The 25,412-nt window shown below is 44.0% G+C and overlaps 1 protein-coding gene across 7 annotated transcripts in view; it reads right to left on the bottom strand.

Moving 5' to 3' along the window:
* The window catches only part of KLF7 (Kruppel like factor 7), a 97,397-nt gene extending 89,817 nt beyond the window's left edge, over positions 1-7,580 (bottom strand). For 4 of the 7 annotated variants that reach the window (XR_004969631.1, XR_004969630.1, XM_036320834.1 and 1 more), the window contains exons 1-2: positions 6,289-6,422; positions 5,834-6,073 (exon numbers count right to left, since the gene is read on the bottom strand). Coding sequence is in view for 5 of the 7 variants with exons in the window: in XM_036320834.1 (XP_036176727.1) it covers positions 5,834-5,935 (102 nt within the window). In the remaining 2 variants the exon portion in view is untranslated. Of the gene's footprint in view, positions 1-5,833; positions 6,423-7,457 lie in introns of those variants that run through there. The other 3 variants (XM_036320833.1, XM_036320835.1, XM_036320832.1) reach the window with 3 other exon arrangements.
* Between the last annotated feature and the right edge of the window lie 17,832 nt (positions 7,581-25,412).

Raw genomic sequence — 25,412 nt, forward strand, 5'->3', positions numbered from 1 at the left:
AGTAGGGGGAGGAGCAAGATCATGACCAACGTTTAGGTAAAAGCATGTCCTGTTAACGGCAATACTTTACTGCGGGGACTCTTTTTTGAATTGTTGACAGTGTTACCGATGTCCCCCATTCCACTCCCCTTTCCCCCCTCCACCCAATCCCTTCCCCACCGCAGGCCTTCACCACACTATTGTGTGTGTCCATGGGCTATGCCTATATGCATGTAAATTCTCTGGTTAATGTCTTCCCGTCCCCCTTCCCCCCTCCCCTCTGAGATCTGTCAGTCTGTTCCATGCATCCAAGCCTCTGGACCTATTTTGTTCGTCAGTTTATTTTGTTCATTAGATTCCACGTATAAGTAGATCGGGTGATAATTTGCCTTCCTCTGACTGGCCTATTCTGCTTAGCGTAATAATCTCTTACACTAAATTGAATAAGGATGTTTTCTCCTGTGGATGTTCTAAGATAACACACAATGTCACTGGGCCGAGGAGGGTTTCTTAACTTGTCAGTGTGACCTGTAACTTTAATGATTAGATACTAGCACACGTGGTTGTGGAGCTTCCTAATGACCGTACTTGATAAGATTTGATAATCTGGGTTAAAATGTCTCCACCTGCTTATGCTAAGCAAGCACTCGCTGATTGATCTGGGAAAGCAAAGGGATTTATTTGTAGAGACTAAATCTCCACCCCTCACCCTCCTGGCATCACTCAGGTTAAGTTGGGGAGCTGTCCTAAACTTTCAGCAAGTCCCAGTCCCAGCACACATGCTAGCTGCTATAAGGGAGGTTTCTGCATTTGCCAGTCCTGGGATCCAGCAAAGGTGATTTAAAAAACAAAACAACAACAACAACAAAAAAACCTTACACGTGCTGCAAACTGCAGAGAGGGGGGCATCTACTAACCCGCGTGGTCGGCTATCCTACCAACACCAGCCAGCTGAGACCGGCCAGAGTAAGCTGCGTTCTTCTTCCCCCAGTAGGCACGGAGTGATTCAAGAAGACTGCAATGCCTCCTGTACTCAACATTTAAAACACAGGAATTCTCTGAAGGGAGCAGAACCTAAAGATTTATAAGAGAATGGCTACTAAAAGCCCCATTAGGACCCTCGCTAAACTCTTCCCGTTTAAGTGGACAGGCAAATAGGCCCCACTGGCACTTATATTTAGAATGGGCTGGAGGGAGCAAGAGCCCCATTTGGAGCTGAAGGTCTCTGACATGCCCATACATAAATCATTTCAGGGTGAGGCTGTCACAGCACATCTTCTGTCCTGCCCTTTAAATGGATTGGACCCCAACATCACATTCTCCATCAGGGTAAGAAGTGGGGGTGGGAGTTTCAGGGAGAACAAAGAAGTCACCACTTCCTTTATACCCCCCCCCCCCAAACACACACACACTGCCCACTAAGGACAGATGTAGCAAAAATATCTGCAGTGTAACATTTACCCACTTGCAGACACCAAACAGCAAACAAGTTGAGTGAATGATAATGGTTGCGAACCCCTACACCTACACAAAGATGTATCTATTGTAAAGAACATGGGAGTGAATCTATTAAAGAAAGGCTAGGAGTGTGATTGATTGCATTCACATGTGCTTTCATTTGCAAAGCTACCTTTTATTTAGTGATTGCATCCTTATACAGAAATTCTAGATAACGGGCAATTCTAATTTTTTTATTCCATCTACCAAGACACTGTTCCAAATAAAAACAATATACAGACTTATGGTAACTGAAGAGCACACAAATCACTTTTTTTTCTTTTTTTTTCTTTTTTTACAAAGCAACAGCTATTTTATCCTTTCAGTGTGGTTAGCAAGGCTCCTTTGTGTCTACAAATTTCCCTGGGTGGTGCTGTTGCCAAGAAATTCTAATTCATGACAAGGGTTTCTGCAAATTGGGGACAGAGGCAAACCTGCGGATGCAGGGACCCTCCGGTTGGCTTTGTCTTTCTGGCTGAGACAGCACCTGGCTGCTCGGGCCTACAGAAGGCAGTGTGCAAAGGCAAGATCACCTGAGAGAGGGAGAAGCAGCACAGCTCACAGAGCTAATCCCCTCCCTGGTACCACGAGGCTGTTCTTGGAAGGCAACCATTTTTGTAGGTTGTCCCCTGGAGATGCCTCCTACCGAAGGCCCTTGTAAAAGTGTTTCAGGATGTCTGAAGCCGAGTTGAAATTGCAGTGCTGTGGGGACGTTTTAGTTCTTACAGTAGCCAAGTACGCCATTAGTTTAAAACAATGGGGAAATGGGGGAGGAGGGAGGAATATTCTATGATTTATTTATTTGTTTCCAGTAGCAGTGGAAAATTTTCTCTGAGCAAAAGGGAGGCCTGAAACTGACCCCATCTGCCAATTATGAATCAGCATTAACAACAAGCATAATTCCATAAGAGATTTCAAGTAAACATACCATGCTCCTCAGTGGCATGAAGCACAGCTAAGTGCAAAAAAAGACGTAGACAGCACAGCTAAGTGCAAATCATTACTTGACCTGCACTGATGGAATAGCAGGCTGGGGATAAAGAATATATCCAAATTCTAAAAGTCTCTGTAGCTTCCCGAAGGCAAACAACCAAGAAAATTTTATTAAATCCTTTTTATTTATAACTCAACAGTGGGTCCAGAAAAGCATGTTTTCTATTGCCAACAAAACTCATGAATGGCTCTTCTTTTATCCATCGCCAAGTGGTACCCCCTATAAGCTACTCTAGCTTCTGTCATACTTTTGACTTTTTCCTACTTTTGCTCAGACAGCTCTTGGAAAATTTTCCTGCAAGTTTCCAAAGAGGTTAAGACTGGTAGCCTTAAGACTTATGCGTCAGCTGAATTCCATAAAATAATAGACCACATAAGCACAGTGTAATTTATAGTTATATGACAGGCAGAGATGATGTTACTTGGGCCAACTGCTTAAGTATGCAGTCAGAGCCCAGGAGTGGAGAGCAGTTAATGTAGGAAGTCCATCTGGATTTTAAAATTATACCCGCAATGATTTTCAGAGTTGGAGTTGTATGTGGATAAGGTATCATTGCCCGAAAACTCAATATCAAAATATGAATCCGTGACAGGAGGGCCGTCGAAGGCTCACTGACTATTAAGCAAGACAGTTATCTCAGACCATATGTTTAAAATAAAATCCTCAAATAGTTCATCCTCAATTTTCAAATGCACAGATGTTCTTGGGTTTATCGTCCGAGCCATTCTTTCTCTATAAACGAAATCAAATCAGATTACTGGAATCTCTGTATTTCACTCATCTCCTCCAAACCAGGTACACTGCTCACTTTCAGAAGAACATCTCCTAATTGCTCCTTATTTGACCTCTAAAATCTGATTACTCCAGAGCATGAGGAAACTTCCTCCTGCCTGGGGTTCTTTGTAGCAACCTTCTTGAGCCTTTTTGAGCAAAGGAGCCTCAAAATTTCACCATCTGATGGTTGATTTGGAACCAACAGTGCATATAAGTACTCCCCCCTCCTTGCACTCAGAAGAAGGAAAGGGGGGGGCGGGTAGGAAAAAGGGGGAAGGAAGAGATAGAGGTTGGAGGTTTTGTCATCAGTATGAACTTAAGAGTCAGAGTCACCTTTATATAGAGCAGCTGTGACTCTAGAGCCCACAGCAGAAAGCTCCTCGGAGCCATATGCTATTTAGGAGTGCTTCCCCACAAGTTATGTTTCGGTATGTGTGTGCCTCTGGCACAGCTTGGCAAAGGCTTTTAAGATGCGGGTAGCTGGCAGTTGGAGAGGGTTAAGGCAAGACATAAGGAGGGAGGCGGTGGTGAAAGAGGTTCCTGGAAGGGGGTGGGTTGAGGGGGGAGGGAGGGTAGGGGGTAAGGAAAAGGCTTCTGAGGAAACAATAGAGGGAAGACATCCCCTAATTATCAAACCAGTGATGTTTGTTTACAGATCTAGACTTTCTCAGAGATGGCCTAAGCCACTCCAGAAAAGCAAGTTTCCTCTGGAGAGGCCTTCCCCAAAAGCAGGCTTTACTACTGTGAAAACTTGAACCAAAACAAAGTTGTGTGATTCATCTGGAGGGAACGTTGAAACAAATAAAGCCAACTTTCTTCCCTCCAACACTGCTTAACAGTTAGTCACAAACAAGAGCTGCCTTAGGCAGGCTGACTAAATCAACAGATTCCCTTCCTAACCTGTCTAGACAGTTGTTAATGCCCAACCATTTGACACCAGTGGGGCTGACAGTGGGAAATGAAGGCTAGTTCAGAAAATGAAATTCTGGCATTTCGGTTTAATTGGGATGTGAACTAAAAGGAGGAAGAAGGTGTAGTGAGACCCTTCCGGAGATAGTTTTATTAAGGATGGGGGAAAGGATGCCCTGAAGAAACACGCCTTAGGCTAAAAACGTGCGAACTGTGTGTGCATTTAGAGGGAGACAAAGTCAAGCATCCTTGGGCGGGAATGCATGTATGGACACACAGACATCAGAGGCCAGTACCTGGAGGGAAACTGGCAGGCTCTCATCGGGGTCCGCAGCGGCTAGCAACAATAGTACAGTCAGGATCAGCTTAGCCGCCCGGCCGGTGGTACCAAAAGCCAAACCTCACTCTCTAAAGCAGCCACTGTTACAGCCCAGCCTCAAACTGGCAATCCTGCTTTGGATCCTGGCAGAGGAAAATCAGCCGTTCATTAGCCTTAACAAGCTGCTGTCACAGAGCGAAGTTACAAGAGCAGCCACACACCAAGCCTCCGTAGCCCTCCCCAAGGGCAAGCGGGCTTCTCCGAGATGCACTGTGCAAGTTCACACTTCCCCTGTGTAAATCCAACCCGTTTCGTTGGCCTTTCCTTCATGCACGTTGTAGAATTTTCAAAAAATACCCATGCCCCCCCCCTCAACCTCCCACCTCCCACCCACCATCTTTCCTGCAGAAGGTCCCCCTCAGCAGCTCCTAATCCTGGCTGAGAAAACCAGTTTCCGCAGCAGATCACTAGTACTTTCCGCTGACCAGCACTTTATTCCACTTCACAAAGCCCAGCGAACTTGTCACCAGCCCCACTGAGCCCTCCCTGGGACAACTTGGCATCGGTGCCCTTCAGCATCCTAGGAGTTGAACGAGTCCTCCGAGACAGTCAGAGGCACGCAAGCACGGACTGTCCTTTGTCGGAGGTTGTGCTATCCAACTGGAGAGGGACCCCACACAAAACAAAACAAAAAGAGAAACAAGGACACACGTAGGGGCTGTTTTCCTTCTGGGGGCATGGCTCTGGGGACACCGACAATGCCCGGTCAGCGTTGGAGACACAGCTTCCCGTCCTCCTCCCGGAGTATCTTTATCCCCGGGCTCCTCTCTCTCGCTGCTGCCCACCTTCCAATCCCCAAATCAAGTTCCCCTTCTTTATTGATGCTACCTCCCCTCGGTCCCCCCGCCCCAATCTGATGGTTGTCAGCACAAAAAAATGCACCGGGTTGAAGGTTCCAAGCTCGTGCATGGACGGACGCGCTATCCTGTCAGCCACCGCTCGTAAAACCCTCAACCGCGTCCCCACTGGGCTCCTCCGAACCCCAGAAGTTAGGCAGGTCTCTGCCGGGGGACCGGGAGCCCGACAGCGTGTGCGCAGGGATGTGTGTTGGTGACTGAGACGCAGGCAGCTTGCCGGGCTGCTCCGCTCGGCACAGTACGGGGTTAGGGGGTGGGTGGAGAGGTAAACGCAGATGACTGTTTCCAAAAACATTTGAAACAACAGCCCCCCCTAAAAAAAAAAAAAAAAAGGTTGGGGGGGGATCAAACAAACCAAAAATTCAAACCCGAAACCCACACCAACGCAGCCCCTGCGTCTCCGCCGCCACCACACGATTTACACAAGTAATTTAAATCATTCACCTGCTGCCAGGTCTCCTCCAGGGATGGCAAAGCTGAGAAGTAGCCGGTGTCGTGGACAAGTTGTAGCTCCTGGAATATACTATAACTAGCCAACACGTCCATGCTGCTGCTGCCGGGCAAAGCGGGAGGAGAAACCCTCCCCGGAACACAGTTGGGTCTGTTTGTTTGTCAGTCTGTCTGGCTCACCCCCCAAGAAGGCAGACATCCAGTGGCCCTTTTGTTTTGTTTTGTTTCAGTCAACTAAAAAGGGAAAGAAGAAAAAAAAAATCAATGCAGAAGAGAGGGAGAGAGGAGGTGAGAGAGGAGAGAGTGAGTGGGGTGGATGGAGAGAGGCATCCAGCGTGTACAGTGCAGACGGCTGCCAGGAAAAGGGGACTTCTCCACGGGAGTAACAATTCCCTTCCCGGGCTCCAATCACTCCAGCGCGTGGACCGGGAAGGGGGATGCAAACTCACTGACACGAAGCTGCCATCTATTTCTGCAGCGCTCTTCGCTCCTAATGCAATCTTTGCTCTTTATTTTGGGAGGTTGCTTTTTTTTTTTCTCTCTCTCGCGATCGCTTCTCTCCCCACCCCCCCTTCCCTTCCCTCCCCACCCCCACCCCATCCTTGCTAGTTTGTAGTCTCTCCCCCTCCCCCCTCCTCCTCCTTTTCTCCTCCTCCTGCTCTTCCCCCTCCCCAAACCCCCCTCCCTCCGCCCGGCTCTGCGCGCAGCCGTGGGATCTCGGAGGAGGGCGTCCTTTAGACCGCGTGTGACCATGTAAGGTAAACAGGGGGCTCATGAAGTCACTGAGGACCAATGGGCAGCGCGGAACGGGGCCCGAGGCGGGGCCTGGCCCTGGCGGCGGGCGCGGATTGGCGCGCGGAGAATCTCCCCTCTGCCTCACAAGGCGGCGCGCGGCGAGCTATTTTTAGAGGGCTATATAAGGGGCCCGGCCGCCGCTGCCCGGACGGGAGCGCGAGCGCGAGGGACTGGGAGGGTCCCGGCGACGACCGCTCCGGCACCGGGACGCCTGGGCGGCCGGGCTCGGCCGAGCACCGGCCTCCGACCCGCGCCGAGGTGCCCGGTGGAGCCCAGGGCGCCCGCAGCCGGCGCCCCTCGGAGGGGCGGGGGGGCCCGCGTCGCCATTCTGGCGTGGACGCGGCCGGTCCGGAGGTGGACGTCCGGACCGCGGGGTTAGGATGCCTCCTGGAGGAGGAGCGGGCGGCCGACCGGCGGAGACGCCGTCGGCCGGAGGCAACGACACTTCCCCGCCCCGCCTCGCTCCTAGGCACCGGGGCCTCCGGAACCGCGAGGGAGAGGCCGTGCCGGGGAGGTCCTCCCTTGCTAAAAAGTAAACCGAAAAAAAAGAAAGAAAAAGGCACCAAAAAAACCCTTCACAAATGCCCCACGGGCTGCCCGGGTGCAGAGCGCGAGCGCCCGAGGAGGAAGTGCTGCACGCAGGCTCCTAACAAAGGGGAGCGGCGCGCACACCGCCCGGCCCGCCCCGCGCTGCGCGTCCCCGCCCCGCGCGCCCGTGCGCGCCGCCGCCCGGGCTCCTGACCCCGCGGGTGCCAGGCGGCGGGGAGTCCCTCTCCCAGTGGGGGGGGCATTTGCCTTTAGTGTATTAAAAAGACGAGGGAACCTGGGTGCAGGCGGGAGCCGGCAGCTTTCTAGGGGGGGGTTCCACGTGAGGCTCCCCGTGTGGCTTCGGGAGAGGTGTCCGCCGGGAGGGGAAACCGTCTTGTTCTGGAGCCGGAATAACAAAGAGATGTGCGGACCGAGACCCTGTTGTCTCTTAGGTGAAAACCCTGCACAGCGCTGGTGGTTAGGGCTGACCGATTGTTTTCTTGACCTTAAATGGTTAGTGCACTTCACGCTTCCCCCAAATGCACTGTGAGCTGAACTTCCACTTTTGGAATGATTGCCGGATTCGGTACTTATTCAGAGACGAGAAACTTAATTCTTCCCGGAATGGAAGAAACACATCCCCCTTAATGGCCCTTCTCAGCTTTCCCTCCTTCTGACTCTGTGGGACTCCACATCACAGTATTTGAAAGATTCTGCTTTCTAGAACGAGCACAATTTGAAAATGCAGTATTTGCTAGGGGACATTAAATAGAAATTACTGGGGTTGAGGAAAGGGTCGTTTACTTACTTTTTGATATCTGGGGTTCTGTTTATCAGGTCTACAACATACATTGTATAGCCGGTGCATTTATTGCTGTGTGTATGCATGGTGTGCATGAGGACCTTGGTACATTTAGTATTATGTATACACGTTGGTGGTGCTGGGCGATAAATGGTATAAAAAGGTTAAAAGTGCCCTGCCCGCGTGGCTCAGTGGTTGAGCATGAGCCTATGAACCAGGAGGTCACCACTGGATTCCCATTCAGGGCATACGCGTGGGTTGGGGCTCCATCCCCAGTGTGGGGCATGCAGGAGGCAGCAGACCAATGATTCTCATCATTGATGTTTCTCTCTCTCCCTCTCCCTTCTCTCTGAAATTAATAAAAATATTTTTTTAAAAAAGGTTAAAAGTGATACATGAATAAGATGGCATGATAGCACAGATATGCGTTAGCACCAGCATGAGAGGGCTGCTGGCCTCTCTGGAAGACAGGACAGGCCTTTCCCAGAAGCAGAAAACCACTTAGAGCCATCGCATCCCGATTAATGCATTAACTTGATCCTTATGGTCATTGGTGCTGACATGACCATAGTTGTGTGACTTTGAGCAACTTACCAGCTCAGACCCGCTGCCTACCCATCTTAAAAATAGGGAAGGTGGTATCTACCTTGCCTAGTTGTTATGAAGAGTCAAAATAATGTTTGTAACTCACCTAGTGTATAGTCTCTGGTGCTATTAGGTAAATACCAAATGTCAACCATTGGTACCTCCTGGCTTTAGCTAAGTAAACGGAATAATATCTGAACTAATCGGACCCATGGAGGTACATGCCAGAGTCTTGGAGAAGAAGAGGAGGTAGAATCCCCTTGCCAATGTGTAATAAGGTCTCCCCACCCCCACTGCCCCCACCCCTCGCTGTTTTGTTATGTGCAGGGGGTGGGGAGGAGGCCATTGAGAAGCATTGGGGCAGAAATGAAGTTCATGGGGGAAGTAATAGAGGAAGGAGAGGAAGGCTCAGATATAGGAAACTCCAAGGGCAAAAGACCAAAGCCTATAATTTGATGTTTGAACCTCAATTGGACTTAATTTTTGTTTTTGTTACACTTTACCATTTTTGAACAAAGCATGACATACCTGTTAACTTGTGAATTTGAAGATTTTACCAAAAAATAGTTAATAAATTATTAAGCGCCTTTTATGTGCTGGGCTATATGGACACATGAACATTTTATATGAAACTAGAGGCCCAGTGCACGAAATGTATGCATGGGCAGGGGAGGTGTCCCTCAGACCGGCCTGCACACACTCCAATCCGGGACCCCTCAGGGGATGTCCAACTGTTGGTTTAGGCCCAATGATTGGGCCTAAACCAGCAGTCGGATCATCCCTCTCGCAATCTGGTACCGCTAGCTCCTAACTGCTCACCTGCCGACCTGATCACCCCTAACCACCTCTGCCTGCCAGCCTGATTGCCCCTACCTACCCTCCCCTGCTGGCCTGATCACCCTTAACTGCCCTCCGTGCTGGCCTGATCGCCCCTAACCGCCTCTGCCTCGGCCCCCACCACTGTGGCTTTGTTTAGAAGGACATCTGGAAGGTGTCCAGTCTAATTAGCATATTACTCTTTTATTAGTATAGATATCCTCACAACAACCCTGAGGTAGGTATTATTATTATTATCTTCAACTTCATGGATGAAGATACCCAGTTTAGAAATATTATGTAGGTCAATTGGGGTCACAAAACCAAGAAGCATTTGAGCAGGAGTTCCAATCCAGAAGCATCTGACTTTCAAGATTGTGCTCTGCGTGGGTCTCTCTGTGTGACAAAAGACAGTTTCTTGCTTTTAAGTCAAGATTTGTTTATAAAAATTGAGTGTGGAGAAGGGGGGCTTTCATTGAGGTTTTCCCCACGTAAATATCAACCATCTAACTTACAGAAGAGTCAACCAAAGTTTCACAATGTAGATTCTGAAAACCTCATTATGACTTTTTCAAAACTTTACAGGAGAATTTAGAATTCATTCTAAGAGATTTACGCAACAAGGCGTTCCTGAAGGTACATTTTCAATATTAGTCATATTTCGCTACTTTTAAATATAGCCTAGCTACTTTTTATAGCCTAGCAACCCTAGATGCACATTGCAAAACACATGCAAAGATTCTGAATGTATAAAGTAATCAACAAATTAAGATCACAAGGGAACTTTGGCAGTCAAACAAATAAAAAACAGCACTGCTACAACTGCTGCATATTGAATGCCTTCTCTGTACATGGCGATCTACACACGTTCACATCTGACCTTCACCACAATCTTGTGAGGAAGCTGTTTTGATTCATTTTCACAATTGGAAGATACCCAAGTTCAGAGAGGACACATAATTTGCTCATTACCATATATGTCTATTTCGTGGCAGAAGCAGATTCAAAGGTAAGCCTGACTCCAAGTTGATTCCAAAGTCTGTGTCCCCTACGTGAGTGGCCTTTGGAGACACTAGTATCACTTTTAATGATGTCGCCCTTTGGAAGTGATCCCACAGGAAACACCTACGCCTAAGGAAGTTACCTCCCCACAGAAAATGGAACGAGGAGGGTATTTTGTGAACAAAGGAGTAAAATTTTAATATGTAAATAGACACAGTTAAGCCATCAGAAAGTTACTGCTAGAAAAGTTCTGCCTCATTCGTATAGGAAGTCTTTATTAGCACTGTGTGATTAGCACTAGTAAAGCCTCCTTCAAGAAAAGCTACTTAAAACAGGAACCACGTTTCAGAACAATTAGTGAGAAAAAGGTCTGCTGGGGACGTTTTAAAAAAAATAAAGCGCAGTGTTACTAAAATACATTTATTCAATCCTATATTGAACAAAATTTACGTTGTAAGTGCAACTATGTGCATATTAGAATGAATAAGTAATAAATCAAGGAGATTATTGTTGGCTTAATTATTTTCTACCAAATGTGAAGCGCCTTATAACATGCTGTATTTCACATTTGACTTTTATACCATAATCAAAAAGAGGGTCATTTTGTAAAAATTTTTGAGGGTTTCACCAGTTTTCCCAAGGGTCTCAATTAATTATTTGATATTCAAAGTATTCTCTTCTAAAGCATCAGTATAGTCATTGTCCCTGTTAACTTGCTTTCCTTTGTTTAACTTTATAGATCATTTGCCAGCTGCTTTACCAAATTCACTTTCCTTGATATCATGAAGCCTTCCACTTTTGTGAGATTTGCAGTCTTACTTTGCAATGGAATCAAATGTATTTGAATTGTATTTTAAATGTTTGCCACCATGGGAGGTATGGTGGTGAGGGAGGGGGTCCCGGGGTTTAAAAGAGATGTTTGAATGGGAGACTAATTTATAAGTTGTCGTATCATTAATACATACTTTTGTTTCCCTTCACAATCTTACATAGTGGAGGAAAGTGTGAACTTGGGAAATCTGCTTTGATCATATCATAAAAAACAAGTGTCAGAGAGGGGGAGTTTGGTAAACATGACTTGTGAGAGATCGGCTTTGAATCTGGAAGAAAATGTATGTGGCCTTACATACAATGACATACACGCATATATACAACCAAAGAATTATTTCTGGTTGAAGAGAAAGATGGCAGCTTCGTCAGGGCTGTCATGTCCTACATAAAATATTCCTCGAGAATAGGCATCTTTTGTTTTCGTTCTGTACTCAGCTCATAATTTGGCTTCCCACTCTTTCTGCCTGCAGGGAAAGAATGTGCTGGTTACAACCACGGGAGCCTGGTGGTCATTGTTCCAGTTCTGGCTATTATTGTCCATACAAAGACATTTTAGTTATAACTGTGGTCCTTGGGCATTTAGTTAGCATGGGTCTGATGCCCTGGGTGTGTCAGTTTTGAGACTCTGACATGTTGACGTTTTTGAACATATGATGAGGAAAAAAAACAAACAAAAAACAAAAAAAAAACCTCTTGGTCTTGGTGATATAACCAAAAATTCCTGGCAGTTTGCCTGCTGATCTCCAGAAAATATCTCAGTCTTGCTATGTGGACTTTTCAGAATTTGTATGTTATAGTTTAACAAACATTTATTTTTTTAATAAAATCTTAAATCCAACCCTGAATGTTGAAGTTTGCATTGCAATGGGTCATACAAAAGGGGTTAAACAGGGACCTGGGGGGCATTGCTGGTGATGAGCATGTGGCTCTGACTCAGGTAGTCTATTGCTTAACAAAGATTGCCTTCCCACGATGATAAGGGTAAGGAATTCAAGAATTCAGCAGAAGCGTACTGTCCGGAATGTCCTGCTAGGCCTTAGAATGCTGGACATTCTATGCTATTGTGACCTGGGTGCATCATTCCTATGGAGATTAGTATCCGAGGTCATTTGTCCAGTTGAGCTACCAGCACTTAGAAGTGTCAGTAGCCTCTAATTTAGAACAAAATCAATATTTAAGTTGAATCAGTCAGTCAATATATTATTGTGTAAAACATTTGATCATTTAACATAAATTATGAAGTGCATTGGTTGAAAATAAAATGGTAAACACAGACACATTACCCATGCTGGATAGTAATACTATGTCTCCGAAGTGAGGAAAGGCCTTTGAAGTATCTAGTTCAGCCTTCAGAGATCCGCATTTCCCTCTGCAACACCCCTTCCAGGAGATGCCCAGCTGCTCCAATGATGGGCAGATCCCAAGAGTGTGTGTGTATGTGTCACTGAATGAGCTTGGACTCCTGGTGGCCCTGCAATGGAGTGATGTCCATCATGATCTGTCCTCAGCAGACCTGCTCACTTCCTTAGGCCTGTGGCTTCTCTTGTGGAGTCAGTCCATCTCCTATCTGTCTCTTCTTTCCCTGCTTCATGTGTTTTTGCCAGCTTGACTGTCTTTCCCAAAGATCCCTGCTTCCTCTTGATGTGCTCAGAGAGGAAGACAGCTTCAGTTTTGTCAGTTCTGCCTTTAGGGATGTTCCCGGCTTAATTTGCTGTAGAACCCAATAAATCACCGTGACTGAGTCTGGCTGGCTAATTTTCCCCAACTAAGAACAACATCACAAGCTATTCAGGGGGTTCTAGACAAAGATTTTGGGAAAAAGAACCAGTAGAAAATGAGAACAGACTTTTAAAGAATAAGAAGAAGAAGTCCTGTGGCTATATAATGATAGAAATGCCAGGACAGTTGTGAAACTAGTGAGAAATTCTGTTGCTGGTGCTTGGGGAATTGTTACCCTCTGCAGAATGTGAGACACAGTTTGTAGGATTGCGTTGTTTTATCCTGAGCATTTTTGGTTGTGACATGTTGAATACAGCACAGCATTACTATTAATATATTAAATATCGCTGTCAATGTTTTATCAGCATATCTTTTTTTTTTCTTGTAAACATGCCATTTCCAAAGGGTTTGGTACACGGTTAATGGGATTTACCAGCAGAATGCATCTCAGATTTTGTAATGGAAATCAATGGGAGAATAAGATTGATTTGATTGAAAGTCTCTGCACTTCAAACTTTGCTGACAGTGACCATTCCTTTAAGTCAGGGATACCTACTCCACGTGTGCCCAATGATGGGTTTTCATGTGAATGATAGATCTGGGTAGCTTGGAAGATGAATAATCTCAGCAGCAGGTTTTTGCTGACGGGTTGCCCACTTGAATCACACTGAATTTTCTTTATCAGAAAGATGCTTATGAGAATAGTTAGGAGAGACAGCTGAGTTATTAATACTGGTTGCTGTGCTCCTCAGGGGTAAGTGAGGCCAATGCCCGGCCTTGCCTTTATGCAGCCTAAATGGGGGAAACGCTTCAGTGTCCATCTCAGAAGACTTCAAACCCTCTGCCAGCTCGCTCATCTCTCCCTTCTGCTGTGCAATGTTCAAACGCTGTTCTAAGCCAAGGTGGTCATGCTTTGCACAGGGTTATTTCATTTTGGCCTCTCCCAAGCTGGGTCCCACGTACGACATGCAATTCTGCTTCCCTTCAGTGTTAGTCATTATTTGAGAAGCTAGGGAAACCCCATTTGATGAAGGCCAAAGGGCAACATAACTCATAAAGGTCCCCTCCCTCCACCCAACTTGTCCAAATGTGAAATTCTACCCAGCTCCTTCTGTACCATACATGAACCTATCCTTTGCTTTTCTGCCCTTTCCACATGTTCATGTGAATTATTGCCCTTTTGAGGCTATAAATCCCTAGGGAACGTTTGTCTGTTCACACTATAGATCATCTAACATCTGTCTTGGTACACATAAACTTTTTTAAGCCAACTTAAAAAAAATCACACAAAATAATTTTAGTATAACTTTTAAATAATATTTTCAGCATTGTTTGGGCATACATCTCTATGTATCTATTATTATAACCTCAAAATGATAAAGTAAACTGGAAGAATTAAAGAACTAGAAAAATCTATAATCATACTGATAGTGTAATTTTTCTTGGTAACTAAAAGAACAAACTGACATAGATCAGTAGAGATATAAAAAATTTGAGCAACAGGAGGTCTACCTAATTGTCAAATATAAGATATGGCACTTAGTGCCATAAAATTACCAAGTGGGATCATATATAGTAGCGCTGACAACGCCTGAGAGTTGTGTGAAATGCAGACTGGCAGGCCACACCTTAGATCTACTGAACTGCAATATACATTTTTAATAAAATCCCCAGGTAATTTGCGTGCACACAATGTTTGGTAAGCATTCTTATAGGCCAAGGACACATGACCTCTCTTTTTCTGAACTTCTTATAAAGCCTAGATTTAACAGTGATGGCGAACCTTTTGAGCTCAGCGTGTCAGCATTTTGAAAAACCCTAACTTAACTCTGGTGCAATGTCACATATAGAAATTTTTTAATACTTGCCACCATAGTAAAACAAAGATTTATATTTTTGATATTTATTTTATATATTTAAATGCCATTTAACAAAGAAAAATCAACCAAAAAAATGCGTTCGCCTGTCACCTCTGACACGCGTGTCATAGGTTCGCCATCACTGGCCTAGAACCAATTCCATCTGGCCACACCCACCTACCTGACTGCTATTTACTCTGAGATAATGGGGCCGTTTCTTGTGGTGTCACTTCCACTCCATCAATTAATAGCTTCTTATCAGTAAGAATTTGATTTAGAGGAATGGTTGTTGACCTTCACTTCCTCTAATTTCTAAGAGAAGGCTACTTTATTCCAACTTCATTTCCAAGCTGAATTCTTTTCTCTTTAATTATCTTTTTACATCTGAATAGACTGTCATATTTTCAAAAGTAGTTCATGTCTGCTATTTTACTTGGTGGTTCTGACAACTGTTCTATGATGTAACTAGTGTTAAAATGTTAAGCAAATGGATTAATATTTCCATTTGTGAGATTAAGAGGTTGAGGCTTAGAGGTTAAACTTGGGCAAAACCATATAGCAAGTCGCAGCAACATCCATGCACGTATCCAGAACCCCTGTATTCTTGCACAACTTTGTCTCCAGAGTATTATTTCAAATCTCTAACAGTGTTGGAGGGAGAGTGATCCTTCCTGGCACCAGTTACCAAGCATATGCACCTTTTCCCCTGTGGAAAACGCTCTTGGTTATCCACCCAATATCTATTCTCCTTTTCCAATTTGTTACAAGAATTCTACTGTTTTGGTTGGGATATGTTCAGCTACATACATACTTGTTCATCCTCCCTTATTCTTAGGGATGGCCAAGGGCATAGTTATAGCCCAGTGGTCGGCAAACCGCGGCTCGCGGCTTGCAAGCCACATGCGGCTCTTTGGCCCCTTGAGTGTGGCTCTTCCACAAAATACCACATGCAGGCGCGCACGTACAGTGCGATTGAAACTTCATGGCCCATGCGCAGAAGTCAGTTTTTGGAAAGGAGATAGAGGAAACAAGTACACAAGACGAGTGTGGATGAGAGAGTTGGAAGGGGTCGACCTCAGCGAACGTACCTCAATCAGATTGAGGACGTTTTTAGCAAAGGCCAGCTTAGGAGGACCCTAATTAAGTTAATAGCAATGCACCTACCTATGTAATTTAAGTTTAAAAAATTTGGCTCTCAAAAGAAATTTCAATCGTTGTACTGTTGATATTTGGCTCTGTTGACTAATGAGTTTGCCGACCACTGTTCTAGCCAATAAAATGTAAATAGAAGTTTTGTGAGATGTATTAGTTTGCTAGAGCTGCTACAACAAATTACCGCAAACTGGGTGGCTTAAACAACAGAAATGTATTCTCTCAGAGCTCTGGAGGCTAGAAGTTTGAAATCAAAATGTTGGCAAGGTTGGTTTCTTCCAAGGGCTCTGAAGAAAGGCCTGTTTCATGTTCCTCTCCTTGGCTTGTAGATGGCTCCCTCTGGCTTGCATGGTGTTCTCCCTCTGTGTGTGTCTCTGTCTCTATGTCTCAATTTCCCAGTTAAGTAGGGTTAGGGCTCATCCTAATGACTCAATTTTAACTGAGTAACCTCTGTGCATAAAGACCCTATCTCCAAATAAGGTCACATTCAGAGGTACCAGTGGTTAGGACTCCAACATATCTTTTTTGGTGGGAGAGCCACAGGGGTGGTAGCAGAATGGGTAGCCATAACATAGGGAGGAGGGAGGGATGTGGGTTTCTTGGGAATCTTTTGCTTTCCTCATAAAAAGTGACAGTCATAGCGTACCATCCTTCACTGTCCCTCCTTCTTTCTGCCTTCAGTACTGCCTCAGTAGCTGGAGCCGCTTGGCCTTATTGGGATGATGAGGTAAAGAACAAGAGAACTAAGGAGTGGACCGATATTAGGAATTGTCTACTATTCATAGCTTGTTACATGAGAAAAAGTTACTCCTTTGCTAAAAGTTCTATAGTTGGGTTGTTGTTATTTAGAGCTGAACACATTCCTAATATATAACCATTCTAAACAAACAAACAAACAAACAAAAAACTGGCTTTACATTATTTTATCCAAATATACCAATTAATCCAGAGCAAAAGTTATCATCAAGCTACATTTATCATCAAGCTACATTTACTTCAGTTGGGAATGGGGTTGATGGAACTAAATAATGCCATTTTGAAGATTATGACTAAGAAAAATATGTATGTTGGAGGTTGTCTACCAACTGCCATCAAACTCCCTTTTTGCTAGTTCTTGAAGGTGACTGGTACCTTCCAGTCCCCAGTGCTGTTCTTGACAAGCCCATAGCAAAGGTCTTGCTTGTATTCTTGGCATTTCTATGAAGGCTCTGGAGTTAGAGAATGAGGTCATGACTTCTTACCCTCAACACTGGAAATTTTAGCAAGTCCCTCTGTGTGCTTCTCTAACAACTAAACAGAAGATCATCTTTGCAGTTAAAATGTTTAGTCTTGCCCAGCCAGTGAAACTCAGTGGTTGAGTGTCAACCTATGAACCAGGAGGTCATGGTTCAATTCTCGGTCAGGACACATGCCTGGGTTGTGGGCTTGATCCCCAGTGTGGGGTGTGCAGGAGGCAACTGATCGATGGTTCTTTCTCATCATTGATGTTTCTCTCTCTCTCCCTCTCCCTTCCTCCCTAAAAGCCATATATATATATATATATATATATATATATATATATATATATATATTTTAAATGTATAGTCTTGAATGTACCTCTGTTCCCTTTCATTCATGCGCCACGTATCCTGGAAAGCCCTCTTTTGGAATTCTCTGAGAAGTGCAAGTCTAACAACATGTAGCTGTTATGTCTCCAAGTAGAGTGAATGTGAAAGAAATGTTAAGCAGAAAGCAAAGTACAGGTAAGTGAGCCAGGCAGGACATCCTCTGAAATGGACAGGGACTAGGAGAAGGCAGTAGAGGCATCCTGGGAGCAGAACTGAAGGAGGCGCTCACTCTCAGCTCATGCCATGCAGTGTAGGGTGCAGCACTTGCAGGGCCTGGGGGAGTGGGGGGGGGAGGGGGTGCCTCAATGTGGGCCCTGGGCACTTCTCCTGCCTCCCGGCTAAAATGATCTCTAATGGACACTCTTAGCCCCTTGAATTTCAGTTGCTACATGTCTGCTTGTTGATTCTAACCTGTTATGTTTTAGAAATTTCAGTTGAATAGCAGTGCTTTTAACCATAATCGTAGTAAGAATACATTCACAGAAAAAGGAGAACTTTCTTCTCTCAGACACAGGCATTTAATTTTTTACAATGATAACTCTATATACGTGAGTACCTATGCACTAACACTATTTAGGTATTTTACAAGTCTACACTGGCTGCCTGCATCCTGCCCTCTCTTCAGGTCTCAAAATTCCTGCTTTTTAAGGTTTTCATATTTTAATTCCCTCAATCACTGCAAATAACCTCTTTATCTCCTGGCCAGATTTTTTTTTTTATTCACCTAAAAGATTTTATTATCGTTTTGCTTTTGTGGTTTCTTTCTCTTTTCCAGCTTAAAATTTTTTTTCACTGAGTTTGAGAGTAGATCAGTATGTCAAGTTTTTTCAAAACATTCTTTAAAGCCATTTCTGACTTAAATGCCTAGAGGGCAGAGCTAAATGGGGCCACCAGGTAAGAAAGCAGGCCGGCTTCACACACTTAGAGAAGATGAGGAGGGAGAAAATGGAAAGGAAAAATCTTATTAGGTTTTGTAGGTCAGGGAAATCCTTTCTAGCCTGGATTTTTAAACCTTCTGAATTTTAATTGAAAGTATTTCTCCAGGGTATTAACTTTAACATGACTGTGCACTCTCAAAAAATATTCCCTATCCATATTAGAAAAAAATATTACAAATTCCAGAAAGGCAAGATGGCATTAAAGGAAGAATTTGACGATATGCCCTTTCTGCTTCGGACAGTAAATGTGAAATTGTTGACAACCACAAAAGCTGTCAGGCCTCTCTGCTGGGAAAAACCCAGTGTCTGTGGGTGTGATACATGACTATATGCTTCCACCCAGGAATCACTATTAATTCTTTAAGAAAAGTGAGCAATATTTCTTTTGAGATGTATGACCAGTCACACCAGAAAATATCCCCAAATTAGACAGTAAAAGATTGGTTTTAACATATCATGGGGTTATTGTTAGAAAAGAATGAAAATTAAGGAACACAATTTGAAGTTACCCTGATTTCCAGTTCTGACCTTGAATGCAAAATATTGCCATATATGCCCTAGCCGGTTTGGCTCAGTGGATAGAGCACTGACCTGCAGACTAAAGGGTCCTGGGTTCAATTCCGGTCAAGGGCACATACCCGGGTTGCAGGCTCAATCCCCAGTGGGGAGCGTGCAGGAGGCAGCCATTCAGTGATTCTCTCTCATCATTGATGTTTCCATCTCTCTCTCCCTCTTCCTTCCTCTCTGAAATTAGTTTAAAAAAATATTGCCCTATAACAAAGGCAAAATCAATTGATAGCTAAGTGTTATTACTCTTTTCTTAATTCGTATGTACATCTTCACCCAAACTAGAAATTACTCTGTTCTCTTCTTTCTGTTTCATAGATGTATTACTATAACTGTCATGATTAGCAATAATATGGATTGCATAATACACTTGTTTAAATAGTACTTTTTGTCTTTCCGGCTCAATATATTTTTTACACTGTATCTTCTCATCTTCATTATGTTCCTATAATGGAGGTTATTTACTTTTACTTATAGACATAAAAATCAGGGCAGCAGGAAGGAAGATGACATAATGTGAAGTCAAAGAGTCATGACAGACTGATCCTTCAGCTCACTTCCTATATTCAAATTATTCAGCTCTCTTTAAGGACCAAACATGGAGTATATTACTATATGAGTTTTCAATTGAAAGGAGTGCTTTATCATTAGCACACATTTCCAAATTAGCAATATTTTCAAATGCCTGCAAACACGGTCCAGGGGGGTTCGGAGGGTTTTCACGCTGATCCACCTGAGCCAGGACATTTACTGGCCAGGCTTTTAAGGCCGCTGAGTGGAATTCTTGGGATGCTGTGACTAAGCGATCATGCCTTGACTGCTTCACCCACCTCTTACTCACATTTTCCCAGCACTTCGCTGGTGAAGAACCACTTTGGCCTCTCCCTGGGAACATACTTTTCCACAGTCTTTCAGAGCCTTTGCCGCGCTCTGCTGCAATGTCCCCGCATGATCCTGTGCTCCCTGCTGTGGGGTTAGAGGCAAGGTTCTCTTCCAGGAGACCCCAAGCTAGAAGGGGGTCTGTCTCAGTGCTAACAGAGGATGCTCAGCCTGCCCATGGCTCAGCCACCCGTTCCGATCCACTGCCTCGGTAGAGGTGGCCCTTCTCTCCAGGTTGCTGCCTGATCCAGAGAAACCACCCCCCTCCCCACCTCCAACTCTGGTTCTGTTCTGCAAGCTTCAGGGACCTCTACAGTCGTGGGAGTCTCAGAAATAACAGTATGGCCATGGCAACATTTAGCGTACAGGATGATTCAGCCCAGCCATGAAATGAGAAGGTGGATGGGCGTGGAACCACCCACCCTCTGGAGGTGTGGGACAGCTAACCTCACACATTAACTATGGCACCGATCAATCTAACATCGGGCTCTCTGGGCTCTGATTCTAGCATAGGCACTTTCTTCGCCTCACTTCTCACATTCAGACCTAACAATGTCTTTCTTGGTGATGACTATGCACCGGGCGCATGTTCCCTGCTTTGTAGATAAGATTCCTATCAGGAGGTTATTGATTTTGGGTCACCTAGCATCCTGAATCCACTGCTTTGCTACCCCTACTCTGACTTTCCTCTGGAAACGACCTCTTCTCCAGTCACAACCCAGGAGCTTTAGGAGGGAGTTGATTTCTTCTCACCTCCAGGGGTGAAGCATGAAAACGAAGCCTGGCCCATTAGTATTCCATACGTCCCTGAATTATGTGGGTGGTTCAGAGGTGGACAGCCAATCAGAGTGAATCTCAGAACTTTGCTGCCTGAAGAGACTTGCTCTACCTCAATTGACCTGAGTGTCAGGCTTGTCATGCTAGGAGCCTAAAGCCACTGAGCCACACACCACGTGGAGCCTAAGAATGAGCCAGCCCAGAGGAAGCAATGAGACGGAGCCAGGAAATGGACCTTGGCAGCCTTGTTGAAGACTGAGTTACGCTGACCTGAAGCCATACCTATTCCGACGCTTTTAGTAATAAAATCCCTTTTTAGCTTAAGCCAGTTTGAGTTGGGTCCTCTGTCACAGTTTCGATTAAAAATATTCACTAACTGGTACACTATCTCATTTCTTCCTCACTGCTTAAGTTTGCATGAAAACTGGCTGAGCTAATACACTATTGTTGTGAACAGCAAATAAAATAATACATATCAGATAAATTTCAAGAGTATAAACAGAAATACAAATGGTTATTGTTGTTCTACCATAAAGATAACTCCTTCTTGCTATTTTTCTCTCTTCAATCATGATATTTAAATCTGATTCCTGTGAAGAAATCATGCAAACTGTGATATATGAAAGACCTAGTTCATTAAAGTTTACTTGCCTTGATATTTCTTTCCTTCCTTTTGGAATTGAGCTAAATAAAACCTAAAATCTAAATAAAACCAGTGAACAAGACTCTCACCTTAAACTCCTGCCATTCCCTAACCCCCACCTCTTGTCACCAAGTTCTATCAACTATTTCCTTAATGTATATTTAGTCCATTCATTTCTTGACACATCTATTGCCACTATCTTAAACAAGGTTCTCACTATTCTTGTGTGAATTGCCGAAATTAGATTGTGGTGGACACCTCTGAGAAAGAAAACACAGAAGTTTTTGGTTTTGTTGGAGTTTTGGTTATATATTTGCTAAATGACTCCCAAACTTAGTGGGCCGATACAGTAAACATTTATTATTTCACACAATTTCTGTGGCGTAAGTTGCAAGAGTGGCTTGGTGACATGGTTCTGATTCAGGGTCTCTCATGAGGTCACAGTCAAGATGTTGGTGGGCGTGCAATCAGATGAAGGTTTGACTGGGGCTGGAGCTCTGTGTCTAGTTCAGCTCCCTCACATGCCAGGCAAGTTAGTGCTGGTGGTTGGTAGGAGGCATCTTCCATGCCCCACAGTTCTCTCCCTAGGGCTAATGAGTATCCTCATGATGAGCAGCAAATGATCCAAGGGCAAATGACCCAAGAGAACATGAAAGAAGCCAACAGTGTCTTATAACTAAGCTTTGGAAAGCACACCCTGGGATTTCTAGAGTTTTCTTTTAGTTACGCAGATCAGCCGTATCTAATGTGGGAAGGGGTATACAAGGGCATAAAAACCAAGAGGGCAGGGATCATGGGAGTCATCTTGGGGGCTGGCTACCACTGTTGGGGACAATCTTGGATGTGCAGTAGTGAACGTAAAGTGCTTATGTATACCGAGGGCGGGGTGGACAGTGGAGAGCTGGGTTTATGGCTGTGGTTCATGAGGCAGATGAGCACTGGGAGTCATCCGCATAAAGGCAGCAGCTGAAGCTGTGAGAGTGAATCAGATCACCCAGAAAGAGTGAGAAGAACATGAAGGACTAAACCACCAATATCTGAGGACGGACAGAGAAAAAAGGTTGCACAAAAGACAGAAAAATCAACTAGAGAGATGGAAGAAACACCGAGATACAGGGATATCACCAAAACCAAGGGAGTTTCAAAGAGAAAAAAATCTCTAACTCCCCATTGAACTCTTGAATTCTATGATCCCAACTGCAATTGTAATGACAGTGAGTTTTGCTAAGGGACTAATAGTGAAATAGAAGGTGGGGCGGGAGGGCGGTCTTTGGAAGTTGATGGCTAGCAGAGTACTTAAATTTCTCATTGTTTTTGGAAACAAAATGAATAAATTGTTTCATTTTTGGTGGAGGTGATGAATTTTGTTTGTTTTGCTTTACAAGTTGAATATTTTCTTTCTCTATACATTTCATATATTTCCATATATTTCCTCAAATTATTTCCTGGTCATTAAAATAATATTATTATCTGGAATATCAAACTTGGTTATCAACCTCTTCTATTCACCTCTGTCTCTGGAGGCAGCAATCATTACATTGTTTTCCAGGATTTTGAGGGTTCCAGAATCTCTAGAGTTCCTCTGTGGTCTATGACATCATGGGCTCTCATAGTTTGTAAAAATTCTGTTAGGCTCGTGGTTTGGGGTTGGTTGGTTGGTTGGTTGGTCGGTGCTTTGTTCATGTGTAGTTGTGAGAATAAAGCTTTAGGAAACATATGTTTAATAGAAATATGAACTAGTCAGGCATACATTAAATGTTTTGTTTGTTTGTTTTACCTTTGAAATCCTTCAAGTTGGATCTGTATGCCTTAGAGATTTGTTTTGTTTTGTTTAGGACTATTTTAATCAATCTATGAGCTATTTATCCTGCACCTGACCAAATATATTTGCTTTGACCTATTTCATAGATAACTGTTTGCTGTTTACTTTTCAGGGAGAAAAGTGCTTGGTCAGCCAAGGAAAATACAGCAAATGCTAGCAAGAGAATCTTATGTGACAGCTTAGCAAACTAATTGCATTTTGACCCTCCTCTATATTCTGAAGAGTTCAAATTCAAATCCCTGCAAGTAGAACTGAATCAGGAGGAAAATAAATTAAATTTATGTTACTATATAGATTAAATTCTATGAAAATGAAACCCATGAGTAGGACTAAAACTTATACTCCTAAATACTTATCATAGTCATTGACAGTATTAATGTCCCAAATTTTCTCTCCTCTCCTTCTTCTCCCATTACGGAAAAGGCACAGAAAACATTTCATTCATTTCTGGAATATAGCCACCTCTGGCATGGAAAGCAACAAACTTTATTTAACAGCTACACAATACAACCTTTCACAGTGGCATATAAAGATAGTCCTGGCCAAAGCAAGCTGCTGTCCAGTGTGAATTTAGCTGTAGCTTAGCTGGAATGCTGTTGGGATGACTGTGCAGCCATCACCTTGGGGGATGTCACTATTTATGTGTTGAATTGTATTCCCTAAAAAGTCATATGTTGAAGTCTTAACTCCCAGTATCTCAGAGTGACTGTATTTGGAAGTAGGGTCTTTAAAGAGGTAAAATAGTAGAGTTAAAATGAAGTCACTAGGGTGAACCTTAATCCCTTATGACTGGTATGTCCTTATAGATGTCTTTATAATATGGTATGTCCTTATAAGAAGAGGAGATCAAAATCACAGACACCCAAGGAGGGAAGACCATGTGAAGACACAGGGAGAAAGTGACCATCTGTAAGGCAAGAAAGAGGCCTCAAGAGAAAGCACACTACCAACCCCTTGATCGCAGACCTCCAGCCCCCAGAACTGTGAGAAAATTAATTTCAGTTGTTAAGTCTGTGGTACTTTGTATGGCAGCCTTAGCAAACGAATACAGCACAATATTGGGCATAAATAGCTTGCAAATTTGTTAGGTGAATCCCAGAAACACAAGATACATTAGGCAGTGTGGTTCTCTCCATTTTTACCCTTGACAGCCTCTTCTCCTGAGTCTCACCTCAATTCACTCTTGGATTTAGTTAGTTTTTTCAAAATATGTTTTTTATTAATTTGAGAGAGAGAGGGAGACGGGGAGAGAAGCATTGATGAGAGAGAAACATCTATCAGTTGCTTCCTGCACACCCCACACAGGGCATCCAGCCTGTAACCTAGACATGTGCCCTGGCTGGGGACTGAACCAACAATCTGTAGGTGCATGGGATGGCGCTCAATCAAATGAGCCACACCGGCCAGGGCTGGATTTAGTTTTGAAGCGTGTATAACACATTAAAATCTTACCTAGCCCCAACAATAGGTAGGTAAGAGAACTACATTTCTTTCAGCACATGCACACACACATGCAAACACACTTTCTGTGTTAATAAGTGATAAATATTCTACTGAGTGTTCTAATGGCCAACAAGAGGCAAATTCTTAGCAAGCCAATGCACTCTTATAAATGAGTTACAGGGGAGAAATTCAGAGTCCATTTATGTGATTCCCCTTCAGTCATATATGAAGACATAGGAATTTAATATGAATCTGTCAGGTATAGTGAAAATCTTCTCCTAGACTTTTTTTTTTTTTTGCTTCTTAATTTAGTTCAGAATATATATTTGGGAGAATGCTCACAAACATGAATTAAACATAGGAAATGGAGCCATTAACATATGAACTCAGTGCAATAAAGCCATTTTTTAATCCTAATTAAATTACCCCAGTTAATGCAGAATGTTTATGTAATTTCTGCTCTGTAGGGCAACAGGGTCCTCTCTGGACCTCCAACTTCTCTGGAAGGGAGAGCGCAGAACAGCTTCCGTTTACAAATGGAGAGACACAAATGCAAAGAAAGGCTGGCTCTGCTTCCACCATGTAATGCTTTGGGTCTCTAAGTCTTGACTGGGCTCCCCAAAGAAAATCTTAAGCATGCACCCTGAAAATACATCTTTTGTTCATTTCTTTGTAAATGATATACGTGTACTACTGCAGTAATGTACTGTATACATTCTAAAGCATACACCAAAGATAGAGATGTTGTAACGATGAATTTAAAACCTGTTTTCTTCTCACAGATTATCCTGGGTTTTCTTTGCTTTGG

Source organism: Myotis myotis, unplaced genomic scaffold (assembly GCF_014108235.1).
Source record: "Myotis myotis isolate mMyoMyo1 unplaced genomic scaffold, mMyoMyo1.p scaffold_m19_p_8, whole genome shotgun sequence".
NCBI classification, from domain to species: Eukaryota; Metazoa; Chordata; class Mammalia; order Chiroptera; family Vespertilionidae; genus Myotis; species Myotis myotis.